At 47.6% G+C, this 25,459-nt stretch overlaps 1 protein-coding gene across 1 annotated transcript in view; it reads left to right on the top strand.

Moving 5' to 3' along the window:
- LOC143986790 (vomeronasal type-2 receptor 26-like) overlaps window positions 1-6,372 on the top strand; it is a 37,009-nt gene extending 30,637 nt beyond the window's left edge. Inside the window, exon 5 of the mRNA XM_077485197.1 lies at window positions 5,465-6,372. Coding sequence (XP_077341323.1) covers window positions 5,465-6,372 — 908 coding nt within the window. The remainder of the gene's footprint in view (window positions 1-5,464) is intronic.
- The last annotated feature ends 19,087 nt before the right edge of the window (window positions 6,373-25,459 follow it).

A 25,459-nucleotide genomic window follows, 5' to 3' on the forward strand; every position in this document is an offset into this window, starting at 1 on the left:
TACCCCTACCCATTCACCTGTAAAATAAAGTACAAAAAAGAACACAACACACAAGATAAAATAATTTATTGCACAGCTCCGGGGGTCTTCCGGGGTCTTCTCGCCGGACTCCTCCACTATCTTCTTGTAGCTCTTTTACTAGCGGAGGAGCCCGGCATTCTTCTTCGTCGCCGCGGCCTCTTCTTCCGACTTCGGGGTCTTGTCCCCCTCTTCGATTCTTCTGCCGGGCCACCGCGCCTTCTTATAGCTCTTTTACAGGCGGTTGCCCGGTCTTCTGTCGCCGCCGCCGCCTTCCGTTCTTCTTCTTCTTCTTCTTCTTCTTCTTCTTCTTCTTCTTCTCCTGGAGATGTTGACTCGACGTTCTCTCCGGCCGCAATGCCAGAGACGCGCTGCGCTGCGACTTATATAGGGACAAGGGGCGGTGTCACATGGGTTGATGTCACATGGGTTGGTGTCACATGGTGACCCCGCCCCCTTGCGATGTCACAGTCCCAGAGGATTCTGGGACTGTCGCCATGTGACATCAACCCATGTGACACCAACCCATGTGACATCAACCCATGTGACACCGCCCCTTGTCCCTATATAAGTCGCAGCGCAGCGCGTCCCTGGCATTGCGGCCGGAGAGAACGTCGAGTCAACATCTCCAGGAGAAGAAGGAGAAGAAGAAGAAGAAGAAGAAGAATGGAAGGCGGCGGCGTCGGCGGCGGTGACAGAAGACCGGGCAACCGCCTGTAAAAGAGCTATAAGAAGGCGCGGTGGCCCGGCAGAAGAATCGAAGAGGGGGACAAGACCCCCGAAGTTGGAAGAAGAGACCGCGGCGACGAAGAAGAATGCCGGGCTCCTCCGCTAGTAAAAGAGCTACAAGAATATAGCGGAGGAGTCCGGCGAGAAGACCCCGGAAGACCCCCGGAGCTGTGCAATAAATTATTTTATCTTGTGTGTTGTGTTTTTTTTTGTACTTTATTTTACAAGTGAATGGGTAGGGGTACATTGTACCCCATACTCATTCACATAGGGTGGGGGCGGGTATCCGGGGGCCCCCTTATTAAAGGGGGCTCCCGGATTCCGATAAGCCCCCCGCCCGCAGACCCCGACAACCAATGGCCAGGGTTGTCGGGGAGAGGCCCTTGTCCTCATCAACATGGGGACAAGGTGCTTTGGGGTGGGGGGCTGCGCGGCCCCCCCTTCCCTAAGGCACCCCCCATGTTGAGGGCACGAGGCCTGGTACGGCTCAGGAGGGGGGGGGCTCGCTCGCCCCTCCTTTCCTGGCCGGCCGGGTAGCGTGCTCGGACAAGGGTCTGTTGTGGACTTGGGGGGGACCCTCACGCCAATTTTTTTCGGCGTTGGGGTTCCCCTTTAAGTCCATACCAGGTGGCGGGGCCAGCGGTGTCTCCTTCGCGAGCCCCGCCTACCTGGAGACCCGCTCGAAATGAGCGGACTTTTCTCCGGGCGGGAAAAGTCAGTTAATTTCAAAAGTACGGCGGACTGGCACACACACGGCCGGATTGTCCGCCGAAATGCGAGTCCGGCGGGAAGATTGGAGTGTAAAACTACATTCTAAGTCCGCCGTACTTTCGGGTCAAAAAAGTATGCCGGAGGCTACACACGGGGGGATTGTCCGGCGGACTTGAGTTTGCCGGACTTTTCCACCCGCTTGTTTGATCGTGTGTACGCGGCATAACTCTTTCAAGACCAGAGTTCCTGTAAAAATAAGGTTGGAGGTTCTTTACCACCCAAATATACTGTATCTCTGAACCGTCTCATTCCGGGTCCCAGATGAGACATTATCAATTCAGAGTCAGTCTTCTCCTCTCTGATCACGTTACCTCAGAACCCTTTACCCTGCATGGTTGAGAATCCTTCAGTACACCAACTACACACAAATGATCCCCCTTAAAGGTTCCACAAGCCAAATATGGTTAAAATATAGCATTTGTCCAGGACCGAAACGTAAGGACCTGTACGATGCAGCTGCTGTTTTGCCAAAAATATTTGATCCAGCCCCTGTGATTTTTCAATTGAATGATGTTGGGCAAGAGGAGTCCCACAGCCACCTGTGTAGCAAATTTTGGCTGGTTTATCAGGAACCAGGTTAAATTTGTACAATTTTGATTGTATGCACATTGCTAGCAGACTCCTCTCTGCCATTAACTGAAATGCCAGAACATGCTGCACTCCTATAAAAAAACAGCTTGGACTGTTCCTAGTAGTATTAATCCTAATAAAATGTAAGATTAAAATAAGCAAATAAGATGGAAAGTGAAAATGAATTCCTTTTTAGGCACAACTAATAGTAAGGTACAGGCTATCACCTAATTTTCCATACTATGACAGGTATTGATCACAAATCTACTAAAGATTTCATGTTATCTGAGGCATAGGTAAAACCAGAATAGGTGGCTTTATTCCAAACCCTGTGCCAAAGTTTACTCTTCCAGCACCCTCTCACTACTCTTCAATATTACTGATAGCACTAGGCAGGGGTGCCCATTGTCCCTTATCATCTTAGCTCTAGTTATGGAACCCCTTGCTTAGGTAAGTAGGATTCACCCTAAAATCTCAGGGATAAAATCGGCCATGCTGACCACAGAATAGGAATGTATGCCGATGATGTCATTATTTCCCTTTCAAATCCTGACTCATTCCTCCCTCTGGTGTCTGAGCGTCTGCAAAAATTCAGTCTCATGTCACTTTAAAAGTTTAATATCTCAAAATCCCAGATACTCCCTATCACTCTATCTAAAAAGGCTCAGTCTCACTTCTCTGCATCCTCAGGCTTCTCCTGGGCCCCCAAGACAGGAGTCAGTTGGCTTCACCTAGCTCCTCTATATTTAGCACTATGAAGCACTACTACAGACTATACATCAACAAACGTGAGACTTTTCTAAAGTAAAAATCTCCTGGGCAGAAAGAGCAGCTGTTGCCAAAATGTGCATATTACCAACTATCCTATACTATTTTCGTATATACTGCCTATACCTATATCTATCTACTATCTACAGAAACTACAAGCCACTCAACAATTATATATGGGGAAAAAAGAGCTTGTTTCTGTAACAACATCCTATACAGGTCCAAATCGTCCACAGGTCTTGGTGTCCCCAATCTAAGGGGCTACTACCATGCTGTAATCCTGGATCAAGCCTCCACCTGGTGGTCACCTCCGGCAGTTAAACAATGGGCCAATATAGAACAAGCCATTATGGGGCAACGACTCAATGGACTCTTGAGTGTGCTTCTCCTTGGACTTGCACCACTGCCTTCACCTTTCTACATGATCAAAGCAACTGTGTCTTTCTGGCTTCACTCCCGATCTGCCCTCCTTAAAAAAAGCTCCTGTTTACTTACTGACTCTTCCTCTAAATGTTTTGGAGTTCCTCAATGAAGCGCTATCTTTCAATGAGTGGCACAAAGCGGGTATCCACTTGATTGGTCACTTCCTAGACAACTCTAAAAACCTCTCCTATGAACATCTACAAAAGCGCTACATCAGCCCTCATAGAGACTTTTATAAATATCTACATATATGCCACGTGGATCTTGGCACCCATCATCAAACCAGACATTTTAGTACCACAAGAAGTCCTCTCCTTTTATGCTTCTCCTGCATTAAACATAAAAGGCATCATATACCTCTACCACCTGCTCCCACCCCCCTCTTCCCAGGAGGATCTCAATCTATGAAAACCTGGGAATCAGGCGTCTCTGGCACCCTCAGCCTTGCTCAATGGTCTAACCCAACAAATAATCTGCTAAAAGTCTCCCACTGTACCTCACATCGGGAAGCTCACTTAAAATGAGTGCACTGCTCATGTTCTCTGTTAAAGACGGCCAATCATTCTGTGCACAGTGGTCAGCCTGGCTCTGCCACTCATCATGTACTGCTAATCTGTAATGGTAGCACCACAACCCCACCAGTACCCCCTTGGGATGTCACCCTTAATGTATAGCCATTCTCATTATTGTTGATTTCTTCTTTGCTCATATTCTTTTTACAAGATGTACCCAGCCTTTGCTCCTCTAGTATACTCTTTCATATTACTTTTATCCATTTCTGCCAACTTTGGATGCTGTAACACTGTTGATGCATTTACTTCTGCAAAAAAGAATTGAATGTTTGTCGTATTTGTTAAATACCAATAAATACTATTGAAAAAAAAAAACGGGATAGGTGGGTTCAACCCTCCCAGGGTGTCTGTTAAGTGGTGCAGGCACATCAGCTGTGCCTCCAGTTCCTGACAGGGGCCAATAAGCCACTTTGCAGTGGTTGTGCACTCTGCATTAAATATTCCTGACCTGTAAGCTCTGCGTTGCATACTTCTGACCTCTGTACCCAGTGTTACATTGTTCTGACTTACCTTACATGCTACTGCATTGTGTTACTCATGACCCCTGCATTCTGTGTTTCAAACTACTGACCTCTTAATTCTGCATTTCTTACTACTGACCCCTACACTCTGTGTTGCTGCTGAATTCTGCAGTGCGCATTATATAATACAGACCTCTATATGTATTACTCCTGACCCTTGCACTCTGCATTAGTTACCTCTGACCTCTTAATTCTGTGTTATATACTACTGATCTCTGCACTGTGAGTTACTACTAGCACATGAAGTCTATCCTTTCTCACAATTTAACATGGCCTTGTTAGGTTATATTCTTAGAATAGCACAATGTACCCTGGTGATCCTTGTTATTTACCATACAGATTTTCTCTTTTCCAGGGTTTCCTCTCCCCACTTTAGATTTTTAACAATGAACTGAAGTAGACCACCTCAATCGAGTCTCTGTTCAAGGCTTAGCTGTTCATTATGAACAATATTCCTGACCATTGCACTCTCTTGGGCACTCTACTTTGCACTCTACATTGACCTGTATATGACATAATTCTGACCACTGTGTTTAGTATGCTGGGCTGTATATGACTTAACCCCTGGCCACTGCATTCTGTATGTTGGGCTGTATATGGTATACTCCTGACCACTAGACTTGGTACTCTGTGTGCTCTTTATGCCATAATCCTGGAAACTGCACCCTGTATTCTGGGTGGTATTTCGCATAGACCTGACCACTGCACTCTAAGTATATTATATACTCCTAACCCCTGCATTCTAACTGATTTTTGGTGCAAAAGTTGCTGATTGTTAAGTCGTCATTGACTATGTCAATGAGGTTCTTCTTCAAGATAGTTTGGGTACAGAAAATTATATGTAATGATAAAATTTTTTCATTTTTTTTTTTTCAAATGATTGTGCTGGTGTGTGTACGTGCCTATGAGAATGTCACTTGTGGCACAGTACTTAAAGCATATTTTGTGGGTACGGGGACTGTGGCATATGTTACCATGTACACAGTGAGTAGGCCCAATTTTAAGCCCCTGAAGTCTGTCACTAAAAATTAGCAAAATCAATCAAATATGAAGCTGTGCTTAAACATAAGAATCTTTTTTTTTTTTTTTCAGACATGGCAAGATGTTATAATTGTCCAGAGGATCAATGGCCCAATGAGAGAAGAGACGCTTGTATACAAAGAACAACTGGTTTCCTGTCCTATGGTGATACATTGGGAATTGCTCTTGTGTTTATGGCTTTGTTGTTGTGTTTTGGAACCATTATTATTTTGGGGATATTTGTTAAGCACAAAGACACTCCAATAGTAAAAGCCAATAACCGGACCTTCAGCTTCATACTTCTCCTGTCACTCATTGTGTCTTTTCTTTCTCCTTTGCTGTTCATCGGATGTCCCACAAAGATGTCCTGTCTTCTTCGACAAGCTATTTTTGGGATGACTTTTTCTGTTGCAGTTTCCTCAGTTCTGGCTAAAACGGTTACCGTCGTTTTAGCTTTTGATGTTACCAGACCTATCAGCAAAGTAAACCAAAGGCTGAGGAAACAATTCTCTGTTCTCCTCCTGATTATCTGCTCTTCTGGGCAGCTTGCAATCTGTGTCTTCTGGTTGGTCTTTTCCCCACCATTCCCAGAATATAACACCCATGTGGAGCTTGGAAAGATAATCTTACAGTGTAATGAGGGGTCTGTCACTGCTTTCTACATTGTGGTTGGATACATGGGTGGTCTGGCTATGTTCAGCTTTATTGTAGCATTTTTAGCCAGGAGACTTCCAGACACATTCAATGAAGCTCGGTACATCACATTCAGCATGCTGGTCTTCTGCACTGTGTGGATTTCCTTCATCCCAGCTTATCTCAGCAGCAAAGGGAAATACATGGTGGCTGTGGAGGTCTTTGCCATCTTGTCCTCCAGTGCTGGGGTCTTGGCTTGTATCTTCATTCCCAAATGTTACATCATTCTGATCAGACCAGAGCTGAATGCTAAGGCAACTGTCGCCCAAAGAAAAACACTTAAGTAAAAATGTAAAATACTTATTGGCATAAAATGTAATGCTGAGAAGTGCAACTAACACATTTTACCAAAATAAAATGCTTTCCATGAGAACATACAGTAAGAACAGTATCTGTGATAGGTAGTCTATAGAAAAAAGACAAAAACAACAGCTTAAATGAGACATATGTAAATAAAAGCAAGAGAAAACTATTGTCATTAAATGTGAAGCAGGGTAAATATAATGTGGATTAAAACTTGGATAATAATTAAAAATATGGATATTAAGTATAATGAAGCTGTGGCGTAATGGAGGAGGAGCCAGGGACGGGACAAGGGGTGGGCAGGAGGGACGGCTGCCCCTGGTGCAATGGCTTATTGCAGGGGTAGGGGGCACCCTGACCCTAACCCTAAGGGAAAGAGGGGCGCAGTTTGGCATCTTTGCCCTGGGCGCTGGATGACCTTGTCCCGCCACTGGGAGGAGCACATGGGTAAATATTAATGTATAAATAATAAACCAAAAAAAGTTATCAGATTTTTATAAGTATTTAATTTATTAAGACAATCACCCACTTCTTAGTTGGCAGAGAAGAAGCAACTACAGAGACACTGTGCTGCATCTGCTCAATGTGTTCATACACACATTTATGCTTCTATATTGATCTAGCCAGTGCCATTCCCCTTCCATCCACTAGAAGAAGCCAGTGGGACATGAAGTATCAAAAAGACTGTAATGCAAAGCTATGATGGATCATGGGAGATGTAATTTGGTAAAAAGACTCATCTACGGATGTAGGTGGGCTGAAAGACTGCAAGTCGCAGTGCAGAGACATATAAAGGGAGGTATAGAAAGCAGTCTTTCCTGGCTGTAAAAAGAAGAAATTCCTTTTCTGTTAGGGGACCAGGACTGTGCACATTTTCACTTATCTGTGTGCAGTCAGCAGAAGGGCATCATCCTTGAGCATGAGATTGTAGCCTTGACAGTTGGAGACCAGTTCTATAGGGAGAAGACCCACACTGACGATATTGTTCCCTGGCTGCTGAGCATCTGGACTGGAGTTTGCCATGTGCACAGGACTAGTGAGCAGTCACTTGTTGGATTTACACGACTGCTGCTAGCAGAGGGGGTCTTACTGTCAGGTACCTTTTCTGAGGCCAAAATGCTGGGAGAGGCTCCCCTTGTGGCTAAGCGCAGTATACCCCTGAAGATAGTATAGGAGGTATAAGGCTTAAAGAAGCACAGGTTGCCAGCAGGTTGAGAGGGCTTGAGCTGATGATCACTTGTAGACTTTTCTTGAGAAGACAACAAGGAGTATTGCAGACACTTAGTAAAAGCCTGGCTGAGGGTAGAACATAGGCGAGTAGATTGAAGGCTGTGATGAGACCAGCTGAGGGTCAATCACAGGTAAATGATAAGGAAAGTCCAAGGATCAAACACTGGTAATCAGGCAGGTGCTAGTATAGCAAAGTCCATGAGCCAAGCCAAGCGTCAAACACTGCTAATCAGGCAGGTGCAAGTATAGCAAAGTCCATGAGCCAAGCTGGAGGTCAAACACTGGTAATCAGGCAGGTGCAAGTATAGCAAAGTCCATGAGCCAAGCCGGAGGTCAAACACTGGAGCAGCAATCAGAGCAGGTCAGGAGGCAAGCCGAGGTCACAACAGGAATTACTTGGAAGTATAACACAGGTTCAGGAACAGGGAAGAGCTGAAGGCAATCCAGCAACTTGGGTCAGACAGAGGCAGCCTTATATAGGCCAGAAGGGGGAGCCAAGTGTCACATGATGCACCTATGGCACGAATTTCTTCTACTCGCAAGATTGCCAGTACTTCCACGGCCTATTCCCTGACACTATTTCTCTGACACCTTATTTCACTTAGGAACACTACACCATGCAGAATCCATTAAGGGATTTAAAGACTGGTGCTACATGGAACTTGGGTGTTCCCCCAATATATCTGATCACCCCCCAAATGCCCCCACAATCCCGATTCATGGCCTCCATCCGCCTGCAGCTTCTCCCTGCACAGATCTCTGTGATCTGTCCGCTTGGGGGGGGAGCTGTGCTGGTGGGGTAAAGTTGTCCCTTGGGGAGACTTAATATACATGTGTATACCAAACCCCCCCCCCCCCGTACGATGGATATAGGCAGCGATCGCTGCTATATTCACTGACAGCAGATCATTGTAACAGCGTGTGTTACAATGTATCAGACTGTCATTTCATGAATGAATGGAATCTCTATTCCATTCATTCATGTAAAGTGCTACAGAGAAAGGGACTATCTTCAGTCCCTTTCTCTGTCTCAAAAAAAAGAGATATGGGGGTCTGTTTGGACCTCTGATATCTCACCAAAGAAACCCCACCAAAAAAAAAGCTGTAAAAAGTAAAAAAATAATAAAAAATACACAAACATAGTAAGCCCCCCAGGTACGCCCGCACTCACTCCTCCACAGTGACAGCCCCCCCCCCCGCACTCACTCCTCCATGGTGACAGTTCCCCGATGCACGTTGATGGTCCCACCCACACCACACCCCTCCATGACTTCCTCAGCTACTCCTCCTGGCCAACCTGATCTGTCTTGATTGGCCAGGTGGAGAAACCGGTAGTTGTCACAATTGGGTGGGTTCAGGGCGCAAGGCTCTGTGCCCTGAGCCCATCCCTTTTCAAGACAATTAGAGCCTTAGGCTCTAATCATGCGGCTTGAAAAAAAAAATCATGCAAACGCCCCTGCTCCCCTAATGGACTGGCTTCTCCTGGTATGACCCCTTTCGCACTGTGAAGTATATCTGCCTGCTCAGCGGGGGATCTGTCTGCTGATCCCCGCTGAGCAGGCAGATGACAGGTCTGTGTCCACTCTGCTGATGCAGAGAGTACACGGACACAGCCGCTATTCTCTATGGTGAGGTCGGATAGAAATGGACCACCTGTCCATTTCCTTTCGATACCATCCGGTCCGATATGCTAGATGGATGGGGAATAGAATCCCCATCCATCTGTTTTTAGCAGACTGGACTGGATCGGATGCAAGCGGGTGTAAACGGACACATGTCCATTTGTGTCCGTTTACACCCGCTTACACAAATTCCTGGTGTTTTTCCCTAGTTGTTTGCAGGTTATTTATCTTGTGCATGCACAAGTGTCAACAGCTGTCTCTTGCCCAACCAGAGTGTCAGAGAGTACTGAGCTGTTCGCAAAATTGTGGCACAAGAACAGAGTACTTAATACATCAAGCAGGTCCTTCTGGAGTAAGCACCGCATAGTAAAAAAATAAATAAAGGGTAAATCTAGAAAATATCTAACAAAGCAACATTATTTAAATATTAACAACTTAAGGACCGCCTGCCCGCCCGCCCGCCCGCCCTCAATATACTGCAGACAGGAGGCCCATGCAGGCAAAGCGGCATACAGGTACATCGCTGCCTGCTTCTGGGTTTTCCCTTTTTTCTTTCTTTCCAAGCCTGTAGACTTTACCTTACACAGTAGTCATGTGTGGGGAACTGTGTCAAACACTTTTGCAAAAACCAAGTATACCACGTCCACAGCCACTTCTTTGTCTAAAGTTCTGTTTGTCCTCGTAAAAAGAGATCAGATTTGTTTGACAATTTCTGTCTTTCATGAAGCCATGCTGTCTGTTGCTGAAAATATTTTTTCTAGCAAAAACACGTAATATATGGCCTTTTATTAAACTCTCCAGGATCTTCACAACTATAGAAGTTAAACCAACACGTTACTACTACTATATTTCCTTGGTAAGGACTTTGACCCCTTTGTAAATATAGACAATACAGTACATTGGCCTTACGCCAATCCAGTGGTACTATGCCAGTTATTAAAGAGTCCCTAAAAATTAGAAACAATGGCTTTGAAATGACAGAGCTCAATCCTTTTTAGGACCCATTGGTGGATGCCATCTGGTCCAAGTGCTTTATTCAATTTTATTCTGTCTAAATATTTCTAGACCACATGCATTTTGAGCCATAGTTGTTCATTTGTCAATATCATCCACATTATGGAGCTCATTCATGTACATTTTTATACATGGAGCTGAAGACGTTATTCAGTACATTTGACTTCTCTTTGTCCCCAGTCACCCACTCCAGATTATTTTGTAAAGGGCCAACATGCTCAGACCTGACCTTTTTACTATTAATACATTTGGAGAATTTTTTGGGGTTTATCCTACTCTCATTTTAAATCTGTCATTAATTTTGATTTTTGCGGCCTTGATTTCCTTTTTACATATTCTGTTATAGTCTTTGTAAAGTCTAAATGGTGATTGTGACCCTTTATTTTTATATTTTTTAAAAGCTCTTTTCTTATTATTTATATCTTTTTAACTTTTGTATAGAAAGTGTCTCTGAAAAGTGGATGCTAAGAGTTAGGTAGTACTAGTTTGGTGCTAAGAAAGACTTGTCCTCTTAGAACCTAAAGTATAACTAAATGCAAAACTTTTTTTAGATTTGGATAAAGTGGGAGAGGTTTGAACTCCTATCAGGTGTTTATTACTGTCTGTGTCCCATTTAAGGAGATTTAGTCTTTCTAACTGTCATGATTGCCAGTGTCATGGGAATGAAATTAAGGATAAATGCTAAATTTTAGTTGCCATCAGAACAGGATCAGAGAGGAAATCTTCCAAAGGGGACACTTATGTCCCATGAAAAGTGACTAACAGGACAGGAAGAGAGGGAACATCTAGTGAAAGAAACAAAGAAACATCAATGAAAAAAAAAAACTGAAAGTGGTTTAACACTTCCCCACTCACAAAAAAATTGGCTTCAGATGTAATTTTATGTCACACTTTTTAACCACTTGCCGCCTGCCTGCCGTCGATTGGTGGCAGCAGAATGGCACTCCTGCACAAATCGCTGTAGCTATACGACGGGCACTTTAGGGAGTATAGGGGGCACGCACGCACTGCGTCCCTAAGGAGCCTATGCGCGTGCCCAGTGGCCGCAATGTCCATCTGGCTCCTGTGATTGCTCTTGACAGAGCGAGAATGGGGATTTGTGTGTGCAAACACACAAATCCTCATCCTGTCAGGGGAGAGGAGACTGACCATGTGTTCCTAGTATATATAGGAACAATTGGTCTCCTCCTCAAGTCAGTCCCATCCCACCACAGTTAGAACACACACTAGGGAACACATTTAACCCCTTGACCGCCCCCTAGTGTTAACCCCCTCCCAGCCAGTGACATTTATACAGTAATCAGTGCATTTTTATAGCACTGACTGCTGTATAAATGTCAATGGTCCCAAAAATGTGTCAAAAGTGTCCGTTCTGTCTGCCGCAATGTCACAGTTCCGATAAAAATTGCAGATCGCCAAAACAATAATAAAAATGCCATGAATCTATCCTCTATTTTGTAGATGCAATAACTTCTTTCGCAAACCAATCAATATACGCTTTTTACCAAAAATATGTAGAAGAATATATATCGGCCTAAACTGATGAAGAATTTATTTTAATTTTTTTAGATTTGGTATATTTGTTTAAAGCACAAAAAATAAAAACCCGCAGAGGTGAACAAATACTGCCAAAAAAAACTCTATTTGTGGGGAAAAAAAGGACATAAATTGTGTTTGGGTACAACGTCGCATGACATGCGCAATTGTCAGTTAACGTGACAAAGTTCCATATCGCAAAAAATGGCCCGGTCAGAAAGGGGGTAAATTCTTCCAGGGCTGAAGTGGTTTATATACTCCCCCCCCCCCCCCCCCCCAAAAAAATATTGTTTTTCTCTAAAGCCAATGATAAACTTTAGAAAAAGGTTTCTACACTTTATAGCAAGTGTTAATCAGTTCTCTAATTTGAAACAAATATCCGCAAAGGACACAAAGGACTTTGGGGAACTAAGCAACACGCACTCATGAGACACTGAATACTAAAATAAAATCCTCTTTAATCCATTTATTGCTGCACTAGAGTGCAATCAGCAGAGAAACACTGATCTCATGAAATCTTTCATTGAAATATCAAGACAAAAGGAACAAATATGAACAGAATTATTATTGTTATCATTATTATTATTTTTATTATTATTTCATGTTAAGTGTAAAATTACCATTACAGCATTTTATTTCTAAAAGACTGAAAGAAAATCTGTCACTCATAATTTATTATTGACAACAAATTGCCTTCAGGTAATTTTGAATAATCATTGCACCATTTTATGAATAGTCATACAGTGCCACGATGGAGCTTGTAAAACGGCTTATTTACAACATGAAAGACGGGTATCTTGTCCCCCCCCCCCCCCCCGGAAGGGCCAATTGTGGCACCAGTGGGGGAGGGAAGACAAATGAGCGGAAGTTCCACTTTTGGGTGGAACTCCGCTTTAAATGTTTTTTTTCTTTTTAATGCAAGTAGTTATAGATTTGACCCAGAATCAGCCTGTTGCTTGACTGGATTGTGAGAAGAAGCAGCACAAGTAGCCAATCAGTGTGTGTGCTGAAATGCGGATAGGAAGAAAGACAAGGAGGGATGAAAAGTTGAGCTCATCATTGTGCTGCTTCTCCTTTCACTGTTCAGTCAAATGCTGGGGTGGGTCCAGAGGTACCTCAGAAGTAGGATGGAGGATGTCCACAATCAGACTTAGGACATTCAGTGGCAAAATATAAGTACTGCATTGGAAATTTCTGGATCGAAGGTGAATATTGCAGCAAAATATGGTTTTGTTATTGTATCTTTTAAAGAACTATAGTGCAACCTCGGTTTGCGAGTAACACGGTTAACGAGCGTTTCGCAAAGCGAACAATGTATTTCTAAAAATCCTAACTCGGTTTGCGAGCCTTATCTCGCAAAATGAGTAGTATTCAGGCCAAAAGTGGTGTGCAGCACCACTTTTGGCCTGAGGTGCGGGGCACCGGAGCCGAACAGCGCCGATCGACGGTGTTTGGAAATGCACGGAAAGACCCGAGGACAGTTCGGCTGACCTCAGCAAACCTCGGAAAGGCTCATGAACGGAGTCTTTCCGAAGTTTGCTGAGGTCAGCCGAAGTGTGCTTAGGTCTTCTCGGCCGTTTCTGAGGCTCTCCGGTGCCCCTCGCCTCTGGTCGCATGCGGTATTGCATCCCATTGAAGTCAATGCGGAACAAATTATTTTCGTTTCCATTGATTTCAATGGTAAAAGTCACTTTGATATGCGAGTACATTGGATTACGAGCATACTCCTGGAACGGCTTATGCTCGTAATCCAAGGTTCCACTGTACTATTTTTTCATGTTATTTTTAAATGGGGTTCTGCTAAACGATCTCTAAACCCAAAAATAAAAATTTAATATATGGCAGATTATCAGTTCTTAGATGTTATTACTGCATTGCTTTTATTATTTAGACTAAGAATATTTTCAGCAAGTAATACAAATACCTGTTGATTTTACCAGAATTGAGTTATCCTTCTCACTTTTATAACGTGACTTAATTACTTACTGGTCGAAATTTTGTGCATTTTGGGATCCAATTTCCCACCTGACTCTTCAAACCTTCTAGGAACTGCATAGATCTTCCCTACAACACAAAGTCGCTCTACCTCTCTGCAATTTCCCACCTGACTCTTCCTACCTTCTGGTAACTGCATAGATCTTCCCTGCAACACAAAGTCACTATAAATGTCTGCGATTTTCCACCTGACTCTTCATACCTTCTGGTACCTGCATAGATATTCCCTGCAACACAAAGTCGCTCTACCTGTTTGCAATTTCCCACCTGACTCTTCATAACCTCTGGTAACTGCACAGACTCCACTCTTCTCTTAACCGCTTGCCAACCAGCCACTGTTATTATACTACGGCAGGTCGGCACGATCCCCGTGAGTCATCGTAGCTATACGTCGGGATAGCAGGCACATGCACATGCCACTGGAGGGGCACGCATGTGCCTGCTGCACTGCGGGGTGGCGATGCTCATGGCCAACAGTCCCGATGACCACCGACCACCACCAATCGTGGGCATGAGAGGCAGAACAGGGACGTGTTTGTAAACACACAAATCCCTGTTCTGTTCTGTGAGGAGAGACAGATCATGAGTTCCTAATAGCTAGGAACCATGATCCCTCACTTCCTCTAGATCAGTCCCATCCCCCTACAGTTAGAAACACACACAGGGAACACAGTTAACCCCTCGATCGCCCCCTGGTGTTAACCCCTTCCCTGCCAGTGACATTTACACAGTAATCAGGGCATTTTTATAGCACTGAACGCTGTATAAATGCCAATGGTCCCAAAAATGTGTCAAAAGTGTCTGATGTGTCCGCCATAATGTCGCTGTCCCAATTAAAATCGCAGATTGCCACCATTACTAGTAAAAAAAAATCCCCTATTTTGTAACTTTTGTGCAAACCAATCAATATACACTTATTGCAATTTTTTTTTACCAAAAATATGTAGAAGAATACATATCAGCCTAAACTGAGAAAAAATTAGATTTTTTAAAAAAAATCAGGATATTTATTATAGCAAAAAGTACAAAATACTGTGTTTTTTTCTAAATTGTTGCTCATTTTTTGATTATAGCGCAAAAAATAAAAAACCACAGAGGCAATCAAATACCACCAAAAGAAAGCTCTATTTGTGGGAAAAAAAGGATGTCAATTTTGTTTGGGTGCAGTGCCGCACAACCGCGCAATTGTCATTTAAAGCGACAAAGTACCGAATCGCAAAAAATGGCCCGGTCATTCATCAGCCAAATCTTCCAGGGGCTGAAGTGATTAAACACTGGACTGCATTGCCTAACTGAACTCTAATTCTGCCTTACAAAGAATTTGAATCTGCTTATTTTTTTATTTTTTAAAGTGTCACTTATTTTGTATTGCGCTGCCCTGGACAAGATCAAACCTTCATTATTCATTCAATCATTTAACCTTATCCTGTTGCCCCCTCTTGCATTGCACTCTATCCAGGCCAGTTGTAAACTGCACCCACCCACAAGCCTGGTTTTATCAGCTCCTAATTGAATAATTGTGAATCTTCTCCCCCACATCACTGTATAAATGTAGTTAATTTAGTGGGATGGCTGGCGAAGGGTTTGGACTGGCCACTCCTTGCACAAAGTGTCACTCCAGCGAAAAGGGTTTGGCACTTGTATACGTGCACTGTGACTAAGGCACTGCTACGAAGAAAAAAAAAGCAAGTGCAGACATTATTGTTCCACACCTATTTTACATGAAGAACTACTCTTAGCATGGTCTGACATATTGCAATCTGCCCCAGCCAACCCACAACAAACCACCTCTGCCATCAGACACCTGCCTGCCCAAATGTCTTTTTCCATCACCCATGGCAACCTCAGTCGCAGCCCAGTATACTCTGCTTCCTACCAAATACCAATACCCAGTTTCTACTTCCTGAATCTATCCTGCCTTTAATCCACCTGCCTCTTCTCTGCTGCCTACAACCCCACAAAAACTTCCCCTAGCTACTGTTTCCTTTTCCCTGCCATATTCCAGCCCTTCTCTCCAGTCTTCTTCACCCCTTACCTACAGTCCTGCAGTTACCTGCAGGACTTTAGTAGCTAAGCCAAAAAGAAATCAGAAGTTCTTTCTAACTCATTTGATCCTGCCAGTAACCCAACCTGCCTCCATACCAGCCAACTTGCTCCAGCCTGCTTCCGCACTGACCGACCCGCTCCAATCTACCTCCATGACTACCAATGGAGCCAAGTTGGCCTGATGATATTGAACCTAACCCTGACAACTTACTGCCTGCTGTCCAGCCTGGAGTTCCGGTGCCTGTGTTCCAGCCTGAAGTTCTGCTGTCTGTGTCCCAGCCTGAAGTTCTGGTGCCTGTGTCCAAGCCTGAAGTTCCGGTGCCAGTGTCCCAGCCTGAAGTCCCAGTGCCCATGTCCCAGCCGGAAGTTCCGGTATCCGTTTCCCGCCCTGAAGTTCTGTTGCCCTTTTCCCGGCTTGAAGTTCCAGTGCCAATTTCCCGATCTGAAGTTGTGGTGGCCATTACCAAGTCTGCTGGGCCAGTGTCCATTACCTGGCCTGTGGAGCCGGTGCCCATTACCCAGCCTGTGGAGCCAGTGCCCATTGATCAGCCTGTGGAGCCGGTGCCCACTACCCAGTCTGCTGAACCAGTGCCCGTCACCCGGCTTGTTAAGCCAGTACCCGTCATCCGACTTGCACAGCTGGTGTCCGTCACCCAGCTTGCTGAGCCAGTGCTCGTTACCCAGCCAACTGGGCCAGTACCTGCTACCCAGCTTGTAGGGCCGATGCCCGCTACCCAGCTTGTAGGGCCGGTGCCCGTTACCCAGCCTGCTGATACGGTGCTTGCTACCCTGCCAGATGACCTGGAGCATGCTGCCATACCAGATGACCTGGAGCCTGCTACCCTGCCAAACGACCTGGAGCCTGCTGCCCTGCCAGATTACCCGGAGCCTGCTGCCCTGCCAGGTGACCCGGAGCCTGCTGCCCTGCTAGATGACCCGGAGCCTGCTGCCCTGCCAGATGACCCAGAGCCTGCTGCCCTGCTAGATGACCCAGAGCCTGCTACCCAGCCTGATGTGCCTCTGTCTTCTGCCCAGCCTGATGTGCCTCTGTCTGCTGCCCAGCCTGATGTGTCTCTGTCTGCTGCCCAGCCTGCTGTGCCCCTGTCACTGCCTAGCCTGATGTGCCCCTGTCTGCTGCCCAGACTGATGTCCCACCTCCTGCTGCCCAGCCTGATGTGCCCATGTCTGCTTCCCAGCCTGATGTGCATGTGCCTGCTGCCCAGCCTGATGTCCCTGTGTCTGCTGCCCAGCTTGATGTGCCCATGCCTGCTGCCCAGCTTGATGTGCCCATACCTGCTGCCCAGCTTAATGTGCCTGCTGCCCAGATTGATGTGCCCGTACCTGCTGCCCAGCTTGATGTGCCTGCTGCCCAGATTGATGTGCCCGTGCCTGCTGCCCAGCTTGATGTGCCTGTGTCTGCTGCCCAATTTGATGTGCCCACTGCCCAGCTTGATACTTTGCTCTCTTCATGCCCAGCTTGGTGTGCCTCTGCCCTTTGCCCGGGTTAAAGCCATGGACCTTCCATATGCCAAGCTTGGTGTGGCTCAGCCCACTGCCAGGCTTGATGCTTTGAACTTTCTTCATGCTCAGCTTAGTTTGACTCTGCCCGCCTGGCTTGATGCCTTGGACTTTCTTCTTGCCCAGTGTAATATGCCTCTGCCCCCTGCCTGGCTTGATGCCTTGGATTTTTCCCAGCAGCAGCTAGTTGGAGTGTCCAGAGGCAGCTCCTTTAAGGGGGAGTTTTGTCAGGAATGGTTCCACCTGCTGGTAGCACTGTCAGACATTTGGCGTACTGCTGTCCACCAGTAGTGATGGACGAACTTCCGACGGGACGTTTCGCGAACGCGAAACGCGAACGGACACAAACGTTCGCGAAAACGACCGTTCGCCGCGGGCTCCATTGACTTCAATGGGAGGCGAATTTCGCAAACCTTTAGGTCGAATTTGCGGCCACGGGGTAATTATTAGGGGGTAGCACGTAGTCCCACCACCTGGACAATAGCATAATACATGTATGAGGTGAATTTGGGATCGATAACTACAAGCATTTTTTTTTTATTTGGGAAATTGTTCTGACAATTCAGGACTATGGAGCTAATGAAGGCAATGGAGGAGAGGGAAGGTCAGGGACCAGGGTAGGCAAACAAGAGGGTGCAGGAGATACAGAGCACTGACAGCAGCACCGTAATACAGAGCACTGACATCAGCACCGTGACATACAGCGCTGACAGCAGCTCCGTGACATACAGCGCTGACAGCAGCTCCGTGACATACAGCGCTGACAGCAGCTCCGTGACATACAGCGCTGACAGCAGCTCCGTGACATACAGCGCTGACAGCAGCTCCGTGACATACAGCGCTGACAGCAGCACCGTGACATACAGCGCTGACAGCAGCTCCGTGACATACAGCGCTGACAGCAGCTCCGTGACATACAGCGCTGACAGCAGCTCCGTGACATACAGCACTGACAGCAGCTCCGTGACATACAGCGCTGACAGCAGCTCCGTGACATACAGCGCTGACAGCAGCACCGTGACATACAGCGCTGACAGCAGCTCCGTGACATACAGCGCTGACAGCAGCTCCGTGACATACAGCGCTGACAGCAGCTCCGTGACATACAGCGCTGACAGCAGCTCCGTGACATACAGCGCTGACAGCAGCTCCGTGACATACAGCGCTGACAGCAGCACCGTGACATACAGCGCTGACAGCAGCTCCGTGACATACAGCGCTGACAGCAGCTCCGTGACATACAGCGCTGACAGCAGCTCCGTGACATACAGCACTGACAGCAGCTCCGTGACATACAGCGCTGACAGCAGCTCCGTGACATACAGCGCTGACAGCAGCACCGTGACATACAGCGCTGACAGCAGCTCCGTGACATACAGCGCTGACAGCAGCTCCGTGACATACAGCGCTGACAGCAGCTCCGTGACATACAGCGCTGACAGCAGCTCCGTGACATACAGCGCTGACAGCAGCTCCGTGACATACAGCGCTGACAGCAGCTCCGTGACATACAGCGCTGACAGCAGCTCCGTGACATACAGCGCTGACAGCAGCACCGTGACATACAGCGCTGACAGCAGCTCCGTGACATACAGCGCTGACAGCAGCTCCGTGACATACAGCGCTGACAGCAGCACCGTGACATACAGCGCTGACAGCAGCTCCGTGACATACAGCGCTGACAGCAGCTCCGTGACATACAGCGCTGACAGCAGCTCCGTGACATACAGCGCTGACAGCAGCTCCGTGACATACAGCGCTGACAGCAGCTCCGTGACATACAGCGCTGACAGCAGCTCCGTGACATACAGCGCTGACAGCAGCTCCGTGACATACAGCGCTGACAGCAGCTCCGTGACATACAGCGCTGACAGCAGCTCCGTGACATACAGCGCTGACAGCAGCTCCGTGACATACAGCGCTGACAGCAGCTCCGTGACATACAGCGCTGACAGCAGCTCCGTGACATACAGCGCTGACAGCAGCTCCGTGACATACAGCGCTGACAGCAGCACCGTAAGCAGCCCCAGGAGGAAGTCAGCACAGCACAGGGATGGTGTGATCCCCTCATAATAAGAACCCCCAGGAGGAAGTCAGCACAGCACAGGGATGGTGGGAGCCCCTCATAATAAGAACACCCAGGAGGAAGTCAGCACAGCACAGGGATGGTGGGAACCCCTCATAATAAGCAGCCCCAGTAGAAATATGACACCGCTCAACCTCTTCAAAGAGGAGGGTAGGGGCATATAGTACGGTGTGCTTTTTTGGGTCAGGGAAGTGAGCCAAATGAATTAAGAAGGTCTGTGTGCTTGATTCCAAAAATTGTTTATAGACATATACATGGTCTACTGATCACATGTGTTGAATTCCTCCGAGATCCATGCCTCATTCATTTTTAGAAATGTGAGGTAGTTAACACTGTGGTGAGCTAGGCGAGTACGCTTATCGGTCACAATCCCCCCTGCTGCGCTGAACGTCCTTTCGGACAGGACACTGGATGAGGGGCAAGCCAACAGTTCGATTGCAAATTGGGCAAGCTCTGGCCAGAGGTCAAGCCTGCCCACCCAGTAGTCTAGGGGTTCATCACTCCTCAGAGCGTCCACATCGGCCGTTAACCCAATGTAGTCGGACACCTGACGGTCTAGGCGTTCCCTGATGCTGGATCCGGATGACACCTGTCGATGGGTCGGCTGAAAGAATGACCTCATATCCGAAGTCACCAACACATCTTCAAACCGGCCTCTTCTTGCAGGCGCTGTTGGATTGGTACCCGCAAATCCTTCTCTGGGAGTGGGAATTGCTCCTCTGCCAGCGCACGCAAAAGCAGAATGCAGCATTTCTCGAAGCAAGGCCTGGAAGTGCTGCATTCTGACAGCCCTCTGCGACGGCGGTAACATTTCCGCCATTTTGTGTTTGTACCGGGGGTCTAAGTACGTTGCCACCCAGTACTGGTCCTTGACCCTCATGCTTTTTATACGGGGGTCCCTATTAAAACACTGGAGCATGAAGGCCCCCATTTGCACTAAAGTGGAAGCGGTGTGGTGGCCTGGCTCCTGCTCATCATCCAGGATAATGTCGTCCTCTTCATTCTCCTCTCCCCATCCTCGCACAACAGGGATCCCAGAAAGGTTTAAAGCATGCTCTTCTTGCTCCTGCTCATCCGCCCCGGCACCATCCTCCTCTGACTCCTCATCAGACTCCTGTTGTTGACTTGTCTCAGATAGAGTAGCCCCCCCTGGGAATTCATCCAGCATTGCGACTTCCTCATCTTCCCGCTCCTGCTCCTCCACAGCCTGATCAATGACACGACGCAATGCACGCTCCAGAAAGAAGGCATAAGGTACCATGTCACTGATGGCGCCATGGCTGCGACTGACCAGTTTGGTGATCTCCTCAAATGGCCGCAGAAGTCTGCATGTGTCGCGCATGAGCAGCCACTGGCGCGGTGAAAAAAAACCCAGCTCCCCAGAACCGTTTCTTTCGCAGAGTTCATACAGGTAGACGTTAACTGCACGTTTCTGCTGGAGCAGCCTATCAAGCATATAGAAGGTTGAGTTCCATCGCGTCGGGCAATCGCAAATAAGACGTCTGACCGGCAGATGGTGTCGCCGCTGAATGTCAGCAAGGCGAGCCATGGCCGTGTAAGATCTTCTGAAATGGGCCGAGATTTTCCTTGCCTGCCGCAAGATGTCCTGGACCCCAGGGTATTTGACAAGGAATCGCTGCACGACCAAGTTTAAGACGTGTGCCATGCACGGCACGTGCGTGATTTTGCCCTGTTTCAATGCGCTAAGCAGATTGGCACCGTTGTCACACACCACTTTACCAACTGTCAAATTGAGCGGTGTTAGCCACTCATCTGCCTGTGAACGCAAAGCTGAAAGGAGTGCCGGGCCAGTGTGGCTCTTTGCTTCCAGGCACAACAGACGCAGCACGGCATGGCAACGTCTCACCTGGCATGTGGAATAGGTTCTGGGGAGCTTGGGCGGTGCAGTGGAAGAGACGCTAGCAGCGGAAAAGGAGGAGGCAGCTGAGGAGGAGAGGGAGGAGGATGGAGTAGGAGGAGGAGAAGAAGAGTCAGGCCTGCATGCAATCCGTGGCGGTAAAACCAAATCTACACGGGTGCCACGGGTTACATGCTTGACGGCCGTCAGAAGGTTCACCCAGTGGGCAGTAAAACTGATATACCTTCCCTGCCCGTGTTTGCTAGACCACGTGTCTGTGGTCAGATGTATCTTGGCACCGACACTGTGTGCCAGAGATACATTCACTTGCCGCTGAACATGGCCATATAGCTCTGGGATGCCCTTCTCTGAGAAATACTTCCTTCCTGGGACCTTCCATTGTGGTGTTCCAATGGCCACAAATTTGCGAAAGGCCTCCGAGTCCACCAGTTTATATGGCAGTAGTTGGCGGGCTATGAGTTCTGACAAGCCAGCCGCCAACCGTTGGGCAAGAGGGTTATCCGGCGTCATCATTTTTTTACGCTCAAACATTAGGCCCACGGAAGCCTGCCTTTTTGCAGAAAAATGTGAGCTTGGCGTGATGGAAGGTGGAGTGGAGGACAATTGTGAGGAGAGAGGAGAAGGAGAAGTAGAAGACGAGGCTGGACGGTGAGAGCCTGCAGTGTGGCTTTGTGTGTTCCGTTGCTCCCACTGGGCTCGGTGATGGCTGCTCATGTGCCTTCTTAAGGCGGTCGTCCCTAGGTGAGTATTGGGCTTACCGCGACTAACGCGTTGACTGCAAAGATTGCAGATGGCAACGCTATTGTCAGCAGCGGACACGTTAAAAAAAGCCCACACTGCGGAGCCATGTGCCGGTGTCCTGGGAGCGCCAGATGTGACCGTACATGGTCGATGACTCGCTCCTGATACATTTGCAGTCTGCTTTGTCCCTGCTGTGCAATGTAAGTCATTGCTGCTTCTCCTCCCTATCTGCTGGTCCATATCTCCCTCTGAACTCCCCTCCTCTTCCTCTCTTGTGGGCACCCACGTGACATCACTAGACACGTCATCATCAACGTCACCTTCCCCACCGCTATAAGTAGAGTAGGCAGCAACACCGGGGACCAACCTCCTCCTTGGGCTGATCTGGGTACTGGCGTCAGACTGCTGAGTAGCGCTTGTTGCTACCTCCTCTTCCTGATCCAATACCAAGAGTGGCTGCGCATCAGAAATGTCCTCTTGATATGGATCGGAAAATAATTCCAGTGACTCAAGCGGAAGGTATGTGGTGGTGGTGGTGGTGGTCGTGTTGTTGGTGGTAGTGTCTTTGGGGGTGCACATAGCAGAGAGTGAAGAAGAGGGTGCAGATCGAGAGGATGAGGAGGGTGCAGAAGAGTAAGGCTGAGCGAGCCACTCAACCAAGTCTGGTGCATCCTTTAAAGTAATTGAACGCACCTTCTGCAACTTCCCACTTTGGCTCAAGCCTGTTGCTCCTGCCCTACCCCTACCACCCCTGCGGAAGGGCCTGCCTCTTCCTCTGCATGTCATTTTTTAAATGACCCTGTGACAAAACTCTTAGTCCCTATACCGCTGAAGGACTGCTGCAGTATAGGTGAGCGGTCAGCAGTGGTGCACGTCAACCCTATCTATTGTGGACCTATAGCGGTCCTTACAGAACAGCAGACTGTACCGCACTCAAGCCTATGTACCGTAGCACCCTATACCAAGTTACCAGTCCTTATAAGAACTTTTGTGGACCAAGCAGGTTGTGTATTAGTGTTTAGCAGACTGTACGTCAGTCCCTATACCGCTGAAGGACTGCTGCAGTATAGGGCAGCGGTCAGCAGTGGTGCACGTCAACCCTATCTATTGTGGACCGATAGCGGTCCTTACAGAACAGCAGACTGTACCGCACTCAAGCCTATGTACCGTAGCACCCTATACCAAGTTACCAGTCCTTATAAGAACTTTTGTGGACCAAGCAGGTTGTGTATTAGTGTTTAGCAGACTGTACGTCAGTCCCTATACCGCTGAAGGACTGCTGCAGTATAGGGCAGCGGTCAGCAGTGGTGCACGTCAACCCTATCTATTGTGGACCGATAGCGGTCCTTACAGAACAGCAGACTGTACCGCACTCAAGCCTATGTACCGTAGCACCCTATACCAAGTTACCAGTCCTTATAAGAACTTTTGTGGAACAAGCAGGTTGTGTGTTAGTGATTAGCAGACTGTACGTCAGTCCCTATACCAATGAAGGACTGCTGCAGTATAGGGCAGCGGTCAGCAGTAGTGCACGGCAACCCTATGTATTGTGGACCGATAGCGGTCCTTACAGAACAGCAGACTGTACCGCACTCAAGCCTATGTACCGTAGCACCCTATACCAAGTTACCAGTCCTTATAAGAACTTTTGTGGACCAAGCAGGTTGTGTATTAGTGTTTAGCAGACTGTACGTCAGTCCCTATACCGCTGAAGGACTGCTGCAGTATAGGGCAGCGGTCAGCAGTGGTGCACGTCAACCCTATCTATTGTGGACCGATAGCGGTCCTTACAGAACAGCAGACTGTAACGCACTCAGGCCTATGTACCGTAGCACCCTATACCAAGTTACCAGTCCTTATAAGAACTTTTGTGGACCAAGCAGGTTGTGTGTTAGTGATTAGCAGACTGTACGTCAGTCCCTATACCAATGAAGGACTGCTGCAGTATAGGGCAGCGGTCAGCAGTAGTGCACGGCAACCCTATGTATTGTGGACCGATAGCGGTCCTTACAGAACAGCAGACTGTAACGCACTCAGGCCTATGTACCGTAGCACCCTATACCAAGTTACCAGTCCTTATAAAAACTTTTGTGGACCAAGCAGGTTGTGTGTTAGTGTTTAGCAGACTGTGCGTCAGTCCCTATACCGCTGAAGGACTGCTGCAGTATAGGGCAGCGGTCAGCAGTGGTGCACGTCAACCCTATCTATTGTGGACCGATAGCGGTCCTTACAGAACAGCAGACTGTACCGCACTCAAGCCTATGTACCGTAGCACCCTATACCAAGTTACCAGTCCTTATAAGAACTTTTGTGGACCAAGCAGGTTGTGTATTAGTGTTTAGCAGACTGTACGTCAGTCCCTATACCGCTGAAGGACTGCTGCAGTATAGGGCAGCGGTCAGCAGTGGTGCACGTCAACCCTATGTATTGTGGACCGATAGCGGTCCTTACAGAACAGCAGACTGTAACGCACTCAGGCCTATGTACCGTAGCACCCTATACCAAGTTACCAGTCCTTATAAGAACTTTTGTGGACCAAGCAGGTTGTGTGTTAGTGATTAGCAGACTGTACGTCAGTCCCTATACCAATGAAGGACTGCTGCAGTATAGGGCAGCGGTCAGCAGTAGTGCACGGCAACCCTATGTATTGTGGACCGATAGCGGTCCTTACAGAACAGCAGACTGTAACGCACTCAGGCCTATGTACCGTAGCACCCTATACCAAGTTACCAGTCCTTATAAAAACTTTTGTGGACCAAGCAGGTTGTGTGTTAGTGTTTAGCAGACTGTGCGTCAGTCCCTATACCGCTGAAGGACTGCTGCAGTATAGGGCAGCGGTCAGCAGTGGTGCACGTCAACCCTATCTATTGTGGACCGATAGCGGTCCTTACAGAACAGCAGACTGTACCGCACTCAAGCCTATGTACCGTAGCACCCTATACCAAGTTACCAGTCCTTATAAGAACTTTTGTGGACCAAGCAGGTTGTGTATTAGTGTTTAGCAGACTGTACGTCAGTCCCTATACCGCTGAAGGACTGCTGCAGTATAGGGCAGCGGTCAGCAGTGGTGCACGTCAACCCTATCTATTGTGGACCGATAGCGGTCCTTACAGAACAGCAGACTGTACCGCACTCAAGCCTATGTACCGTAGCACCCTATACCAAGTTACCAGTCCTTATAAGAACTTTTGTGGACCAAGCAGGTTGTGTATTAGTGTTTAGCAGACTGTACGTCAGTCCCTATACCGCTGAAGGACTGCTGCAGTATAGGGCAGCGGTCAGCAGTGGTGCACGTCAACCCTATCTATTGTGGACCGATAGCGGTCCTTACAGAACAGCAGACTGTACCGCACTCAAGCCTATGTACCGTAGCACCCTATACCAAGTTACCAGTCCTTATAAGA

Source organism: Lithobates pipiens, unplaced genomic scaffold (assembly GCF_037356315.1).
Source record: "Lithobates pipiens isolate NorthernLeopardFrog02 unplaced genomic scaffold, aLitPip1_a1.2 Scaffold_18, whole genome shotgun sequence".
In the NCBI taxonomy this organism is placed as follows: domain Eukaryota; kingdom Metazoa; phylum Chordata; class Amphibia; order Anura; family Ranidae; genus Lithobates; species Lithobates pipiens.